Source organism: Thermobia domestica, chromosome 8 (genome assembly GCF_964235325.1).
Source record: "Thermobia domestica chromosome 8, izTheDome1.hap1.1, whole genome shotgun sequence".
NCBI classification, from domain to species: Eukaryota; Metazoa; Arthropoda; class Insecta; order Zygentoma; family Lepismatidae; genus Thermobia; species Thermobia domestica.
This window is the reverse complement of record NC_137461.1, coordinates 18,233,808-18,242,847: the sequence shown is the minus strand read 5'-3', so window position 1 is coordinate 18,242,847 and position 9,040 is coordinate 18,233,808. Positions and strand designations below refer to the sequence as shown.

Here is a 9,040-nt window from a genome sequence, read left to right as displayed (position 1 = left end):
TCTTCTAAAATAACCCTATATTTAAACCGGAAAAGGTTGAAATCAGCCATTTTTGGTTACAGCGTTTTTCGCCGTAGAATGGAAAACGATTCAGCGTCTCAAGACAAGATATCGTGATTATCCACTACACACTATCAAAACAAGTGGTTCAAATTTACTATTACTTCCGGTTTCAACACTGATTTCCATAATTATATACTGATTTCCATACAGAGAGTTTCTAAAAGGAATTAATTTCAAAATAGGAGCATGCTATAATGGTTGTTAAATATAAGAAAACTGAAGCAATCTATTATCGGTATTTTCTGTGAGAAAAAGATATTTTAAACGTGACAGTCAGCCTTTTACATTTCCTCAATAACAAAACAATTAGAAAGATCCCAGTGCCTTACAGAACTCTTCCGCAACATCTACAGAACTTCTGGTGCAAATCGAAAGCATACGTATTTTGAAAATGGTAACGGAAGTGAAATAATTAAACGAAATAATTACAGTGAAATAATTACAGAATACAATAATTAAACGAAAATTGCTTAATAAGAATCCATACTGTTAACAATTGGTTTATTTTGCAAAAATATTATAAATTTGTACAGAATAATCTTTCTCAAACAATGTACATATTAACACACTTTCAGTCTGTTTGTCTTTTACATTTCGATTTCTCGTAGAAATATCTACAAAAGCAGATAAAGGAACCATAAAATCAATTGGTCTTGGTGTTATATAATATATAAGTGTTTTATGAGAAAACACATTTGAGGTATTGAAAGAATCATTGCATATGAGCACTGTAATTTGACGTACGCTAACAAAAAAATTGTATAACATTTAGTTTACCAAAGCATTTACCCTCACATTATTCAGCATAAAAATTCCAAACCTGAGCTTGAAGTTTGTAATACAGACTAAGAATAAATCGTAAAATGTTATTTTATAAACAATTATAGAACTAATCTTGAATTTATGTTTTAGATTAGGTATATGGAAGTTTATACTTCAAAATTGTTTATTTCGAGCTGTTCAATTGTCATATAAAAACATGATACACAGTATTTGTATTGTTTCCACATGGCACGCAAAACAACATTGTTCACATATTTTATATATAAAAAATACTATTACAAATATCAATACTAATTCATAGTCACTGCTGTACTATTGTTTCTTCAAACATCTACTTTATGAGTCATAATATACATTTATTATAGGTATAGGCCAATTCTGTCAGTTTCAAATAAAATAAAATAATGGAGAATAAATCAAAATTGCAAACTGGATTTTGTTTTACTGAAACATTTGAGTTGCATAATATATACATGCATTTTTGCTCAAGTAATAATTTCAGGGTAGAGACAATTTGATTTTCTTCTGAAATATGAATACGTTTTTCAGTTGTATTTAATAGAAAGAATTCTATCTAGCATTACACCGTGTTTCAAACAGAACGACCTGATTTTGGACGATAATAATTACGGAACATGGGACATGCCGGCAAAAAAATGAGTGTCGTTTGAATGGGCGTGGCCTAGAATCCCAGAAAATCGCCGTTAGATGTCAGTCAATGCGTCTTCTCAGTTTACAGTCAGTCAGAAGTAAGATGGCTTCCGCTCAACAGAAGGCGTTTTGTGTGCTGCAGTTTGCAAAGACCGAGTCAGTAATTTCAGTCCAGCGTGCTTTTCGTCGGCATTTTCGCATTGATCCGCCTACACCCAAAAACATTTATCGTCGGCGTTTTGGCGTTGATTCGCCTGCACCCGAAAATATTCGTCATTGGTATCGCCAATTCTACGAAGCAGAATGCTTGTATATGTCCAGGTCGACCTCGCACTTGCAAACTTTATGATGAATTTAGCTATCGCCTGGGTGTTGTTCGTGTTGCTGGTGGTGGACACATAGAACATTTGTAATAGTATAGCTAAAACTTGGAGATTTTGTGAGTATTTTGCAGTTTATCCCATTTTTGTAGTGTTTTTATTAACGCATATAAACTTTTAGATTCAGGTCATTCTTTTTGAAACACCCTGTAAAGTAAATATATTCTGTATTGCTGTGTACTTGCTACATTTAATGAAAATAATGAAATTATAACAAAGTAATTTTAACGAGAATCATTGTTATCAACTTTCAAGATACCACAGTTCTGAAGCATATTGCGCTGTTTCTGAATCAATTATCATTAGTAACAATACATCAATATAATTTAAATTGATTTTCCTCTCATTCTATAAATATACTTGTAGAATTAAAGAACAGAGAGTTTGCTTTTTCTGGGAATTTCAAATACGAAGTTTACTTTACACTTACAGCAAGATCTCTTTAATCCAATACAGCTGATAAAACTCAGGTTACTATTAGCATTTTGAAAATCAATACCTTATCCCTCAACCATTGAATGCGTTAGTTTTTCGAAATCACCTATCAATTAATCTCTTTTTAAAGCAAACGTCTAATATTTTTTTGTTATCGAAAATTATACCTAGAGAAAACTCTAACTTGTTCAAATATTATTATCATCATATTGTTATTCATAACCACGATAACCGCTTAGCATGATACTGAATACCATCAGAGCTTTAGTTTAAATTATTTCTCCCTAAAACCGATAAATGTTATCGGTTAGGTTAGTTGTTTCTTAGATTAAAGAGATCCTAACTGTAGATGTGTTTACATATTTAATAGAAAAGTCTTCGTCCTTTGTATCTCTCGTCTGGATAACAGTTGAGAAGTGGGTCCCCTGTATATCCTGCAGGACAACTACAAACAGCGCCATGATTCCGAACCTCACAACGAGCTCCTGTACCACAAGCATTTCCACAAGGGTTGCGACATTCGTTATTAATACAAGCTCTGCTTGCTGGACACTCCGAATCCGTTTGGCATTCTCCACGGACGCAGCCAGTTAAAGGATCTCCAACATATCCAGGTAAACATGTGCACACGGGTCGTTCTTTTCCTGTATTGTCATGGCCAGGTCGGCATTGTGCGTTGTGTCCACATGGGTTAGGAATGCAAAGATCCTCTGCAAATTATCATATATAAATAAAAATTTTTGAAGAAATGGGATATATTTGGGAACATATACAGAATTTCTTTAAGACATAAATTTATTTGTGTATGCTTTAAAAATACATATTTTATTCATACTGTAAACGTAATAAAATTAAGTTTCGTATATAATAACAATGTTTGTAAATATTCCATTTCTTTTCCACTGTTTTCTAAATATTCTACAAATTACGACTAACATTACAATTTCTCTGTATATCTTTTTTTTTTGGCAATTGTTCCTGTTCACACCTCCTTAAAAGATGTATATTTCGTAATGACCTCATTTTATACCCTCTGCATTACCTGAAAGCTGTTTCTAACGTTATTAATGCTCTCAATGCTAATTCTCTTGATTTCATTAAAATTTGTTGAGTATAATGATTGTTCTGTCTTATTCGAAAATATCTAGGTATCCTCCCCTATCAAAAACGGAAGTATATCAAACAAATGTGAATTTTCTTTCGCTATTTAAGTTCTTTGCTTGCAAAGATGTTAAAGCAAAATACTAAACTGTCCATCCCAGTTATGAGAGAGGACAGTTGCTAGCTTTATAAACATGGGTGAATTAAACTATAAATATTTAATATTAAAAAAAATGTTATAAAATTCTTTAATTAGAATGTATTAAACATGCTACTCAATAAACAAGTTCTAATGTAATTTTGTTTAAATTTTGTTTGTGCCTCAAGACAAAAAAAAATGTTGTATATTCATATCTTTCAAAGTTGTAAATTGTTTTAGTGAATTTTTGATTATGAACATTAAAACTGAAAACTTGTCAATCTATTTGTTTCAGGGATCCTGTTTGTTGTTAAGAAGTGTTTTTAATTCTTAGACACAGAAACAAATGGCGTCATATTCGATTTGGAAACTTAACTCTTGGTATAGGTAGAGCATCTCTACAACAATTTAACCAAATAGTTTTTATGAGTCTACCACAATTTTCGCAAAGAAATAGTGAAATGTCCTCTGATCTGTGAAACATTTTGAAAAGTAATGAAACAGGCAGAGCACTGATTACCAGTAGTAACATTTTCGAACTTTATATTGTTTTTATTCTTTTTAAAGAAAAATTAGTATTTGACATTTACTGACACGTAATTTCTACTGAATGGTTTTAGTTTCATATACATTTAATGTTTTTATGTACCGGAGACAGGCATGTATTGACATTCCAAATTTTATAATGATTTCAAAAGCAAAAAAAACCTTTTTGAATATCTAAATATAAACGCAGTCCAAGAGTAGTTTTGTCAAAATGTAACTGGTACATAGCTAAATGTAACATTCCAAGTTTTGTTTATAAAGAATTTGATTTTAAAAAATATTTCCAACAAAGAAGGATGGTAAAGAATTTAATAATGTAATATTATTAATCAAACGTCTTATTATACGTAGCGAATAATAATGATTGAAATTATTTCCATTTATCATTAAACTAATGTTAATAAATATCTTGAATTCACCACATAATTTGCTAAAAGAACCAAATTTGTTTTAAAATTTTAATTTGATGAGTTGGTATTTATTCGAGTTGCATGTATTTAGCATAAGTTCCTGTTTCTCTTATCAAATATACCTTGGTACAAACATTAACCTATACTCCACACCACCCGAATTGGTGTATGGCCTCAGCCAATAAGCTCGCAGTGCGCTGTTACTTAAGATCAAGGGAGAAACCTAATCATTCATAATTGATTTTGTTCGTATTTGTCGATAACTATAAATGATTAGATTCATCACTGAAGGTTTGGTAACAGCGTACTGCGAGCTTATTAGCTAACGCCATACGCCTTTTCGGGTGACGTGGAGTACAGACATTTACGTACATTAGTAGTGTCTTATAAGTCTTAAACCTCTAGTATTTTGAAAAGAAACTTGAAATCCTAAAACACTTACCTTCTATCTATAAAAGAAACCAATTATTGGAAGAATGGTTTAACTTCTAACATGCATGATCAAACTAAATATTAAAATTATAAAGAGAAAGATATTAGGATAAAGAAAGAAAATATATACTATTAACATTGGGTATCTTTTATTAATATCAGTAAGAAAGGAAACATAATTTAGTTACATAACTGTTTCTGCACTATGGATCATACAAAACATGCATTGAACGTATATAAACTGCATTGTGAAATGTTGTAATGCTTTACATGCATGCATGCATAAATAAATAAATAAATAGAGATTTTTAGTGATATTTGATATACAGCTCTTCAGTAAATTTCTCTTGACTACTTTCTTACATTTATGTTCATCTATAAAATAACAATTTAAATAGAAAATTAAAAAAGTACTTAATATATTTCCTATTCAAGTATATGAACATTCGACCACAATTTGTAAAAGACAACAAAGTTTTGCTTATTAAATTGAGATTTATCAACTTACGTTTCCCAAAAAGTGACAAAAGTTTGAATGCCACGACATATACAAGAAGAAACTGTCACATTCTTCCATTCAATTCATTCAAATTATTTGTACATGTGTCCTTTGCAATTGAAAATCTGCTATGGTAATTATATTATTCTAAATTCCATCTTCAAAAGTTTTAACAGATAGGAGTTAGATGGTAATGCGGATTACCATGTTATTTGAATATCAACATTGACAGTATTTGTAATTCGGTGCAAAATGAATTTCCTCACTTTTTCTCTTAATTTCGAAAAGAACAATTTATAGTAAATTATGGAGAGAGTTATCTAATTTAAGAGAAATCATTTAACTGCAATTGGTCAGTTTGTTTAGATACTATTGGCAGAAGTATTATTAGTCAATTATATTCATATCATTGTTAACAGGTGAACATTAAAATTTTATGATGTTCGATTCTAGTTAGAATTCTCAGTATGTCTAGTATTTTGCTCATAACGATAGCTTGTAGCTATTTTTAACGTTCATATTTGTTATAATACAGAACATTGTTTAATATTAAATTAAATACTGTGAACTATCAATGATAGTGAAGCGAACACTTTCTGTAATATTATGTATAATTTTACCTTCAGTAATGTAATATAATATGATGAAAATATTGTCTTTTAAGAATCAAATCTATCATATATACACAAATAATAAATAAATAAATAAATAGTGTATATTTAAAGCAGAATCCTGAAAATATCATAAAAGCCAGATTTCGAAACAAGTTGAATTAAATTTCACTTTTAATTATCTAAGGACACTCCTTATCTAAGTGTACACAATAGTTAAACCTTCCAACACTATGATAGTTATCAGAACACACCACATTCTGCTTTCGCAAGTAGTATTTACCATAGCAGCGGCCTGCAACGGTATGTTTGTTTTTCCATAATATATGATATTTGAAACAGATGTCATTAAATTTTACAGCTGAATTAACCTCTTTCTGTCCTCAACTTAGTATTTGTACTAACTATTTTAAATATTCAGATGGATTTAAACAGTTCGTGTTATCACATATAGTAGGAGTCTCAAATCATATGAAAATATTAAGGTTTACAAAGGAGGGAAATATAGTTGCAATTGAGTTATCAATATTAGGGATTTTTAGCTGCCTTTGTAGCAACTGCCCTGATGATGATAGGAGAGTAAATTATATGGGTAGTATTTCATATATATCAGAATTAAACTGTTGACACATGCTTCTTTCTAAATCAATGTATGTGGAAATATACCAAAATTACTAAAGAAGATCATAATTGAAATCTACTGCAATTATTTTTATCTTTGTCGCTCACAGAACAAGTGCATCCAAGGATGTTATAAAATACAGGATCTGCCCTACGTATCATGCTATTAACTCAATGAAGCCAAAAAAAACTGAACATCGGTACTACTCTCGTTTCCGCCATGAATGTTGGCTCAAAACATTGCGATCTTATTGGGCGGAGTGGAAGTGGCGAAACTGTGACGTATGGCTTCACAATTTTGTTGTATAGGGAGATCCTCTATTTTATAACATCTTGATTGCATCTTATTTAGCACATATGAAACTATAACTCGCCTAAGCATAAATGAAGATACTTAATTACCAGAACGTAGGTATTATTTTAATCATGCGTCAGTTGAGTTTTTTTTAAAAAATAATGCGTACGATATTTTTATTTCGTGTAAAACTTATATAAATATTTCATGAAATTTATTAATTTTAGATTCGTTGAGTTTTCAATAAAATACAATTCTATAAGGTGCAATTCAAATTCAAGTTTTAACTTGCTGAGAAATGTTAGAAGAATTCAACTTTCCGTTATAGATGTCTTTATGCAATCGGATAACATATAAGTATATCTAGAGGTAATGAGCCATCTTCACTATGAATTTCCTAGATAGATAATAATGTTAAGTATGAAAAGAGTTTCCGCTATCATAAATTAATGCTCACAATGTACCAGTAGATATTTTAAAACTGAAGTTTTAAGATTTGATTGATATTCTGACTAATATGTTTTTGTTTAAAAACGTTCATGTCATATTTTCTAATCACAATGTTTTACCTTTAATTATATTACTCTAATTACTTGTAATAGGTATGATTTTTTTTTGCTTGCACCTTTGATTACGAATTTTTTTCATCAAAACTTAAATGTCCTGATTCAGTTGTTTTCTCAGTGACTTGACTTTGTTCTGATTTACTCCTTCTCGTTGCACAGCCTTGAGGATTTATTAAGCAAGATAATGCAGAAGTAATTGCAGGCCTTATGTCGTTAATAATCAATGCCTTCAGCCTCTTCCCAATAACGTCAACAAGCTTATAAAACATTTCGTAGCCTTTGGTTAATTCGAAAAGATCAATTGCTCATTTCCGCTCTGAAAAGCATTAGTGTATTAATTTTAGCTCTCATGAATTTGCGAAGATTTCATATCTTCCTTGTTATCTTTCCGCAATGCAAATTAACAAATGAATATTTCAACCTTCAAGATATGCGCCCCCTATTGAGCGCTAACTCAACGTTTACCCCTACATCTGCAGCTACCTGACCATATCTGTTGTCACTGTCGTAATATTGCCCATAGTCAAAGGGCCACTTACGTTTCTCGAAAGGTCTGCAACGGTCGAACGGATGCCCCGTGTAGCCCTTAGGACAACTGCAAATTGCTTTGTGATTTTGGACTCGACATTCAGCTCCAATACCGCATGCGTTAGCACAAGGATCAGTGCATTTGAAGGCGAAGCAAGCGCGACTTGCAGGACAATCGCTATGTTGAGTGCATTCAGGATAGCATCGAGAGTATGGGTTTCCTATGTAGTCTTTGGGGCAGGAGCAGACGGCACGGTGATTCTGGACATCACAATTGGCGTTTTCACCACAAGCATCAGTGCATGGGTTTCTGCATTTGAAGTCTATGCAAGCCTGGAAAATATATTTATGGATATATGCTTTAACTGTATTTAACTGTACTTCCTACATTTTTGGTTTTAATAGATGATTCAATTATGAAAGTAAATAAATATAAAATACCTTTTACCACCATTTTATCTGGTTTCTTGATACTACAAACTCCGTGCTATACTTAGGTAAATAATTGAGATTATCTAATACAAATCTCGTCTTATCCGCTTAAAGTGACTTTTCTGGAAACAGTTAAACTCCTACAATACAAACAATGGTTTAAAAGAGTCCTGTATTTGGCAGTCGTTTTTCGAATTAACTGGCAATAGGATTATACAAAAGAGCTGAAAGACTATCAATTTTATGCATATTTCACTTTTTCAATTTTGAATAAGGTAAGATTTGTAAATGATAAGATTCAGTTCTTTCAGGAATTTAGTAGTTTTAGAAATTTTACTAATGTGCCAAATTTATACCTCTAAATCATGATTAGATACATGTGACAATATCTGACTTTGAGATCTTACAGTACTTGGGCAAAAAATTCTCAAAACTTTTCACCACGAAACATCGAAATCTTTCTTAATTAATCGATTATTTATTGGTTTAGGAGCTCTGCTAAAGCCATAAATTGAATTTTCGAGGCTACACCTGGGTCCTGTTTCTCA

General features: G+C 31.2%; 1 protein-coding gene across 1 annotated transcript in view; it reads right to left on the bottom strand.

Annotated features, from left to right (window-relative positions):
• Positions 1 to 550: 550 nt before the first annotated feature.
• The window catches only part of LOC145692733 (uncharacterized), a 48,663-nt gene continuing 40,173 nt past the window's right edge, over positions 551 to 9,040 (bottom strand). The window contains exons 7-8 of the mRNA XM_081768165.1: positions 8,072 to 8,393; positions 551 to 3,022 (exon numbers count right to left, since the gene is read on the bottom strand). Coding sequence (XP_081624291.1) covers positions 2,676 to 3,022; positions 8,072 to 8,393 — 669 coding nt within the window. The 3' untranslated portion in view covers positions 551 to 2,675. The remainder of the gene's footprint in view (positions 3,023 to 8,071; positions 8,394 to 9,040) is intronic.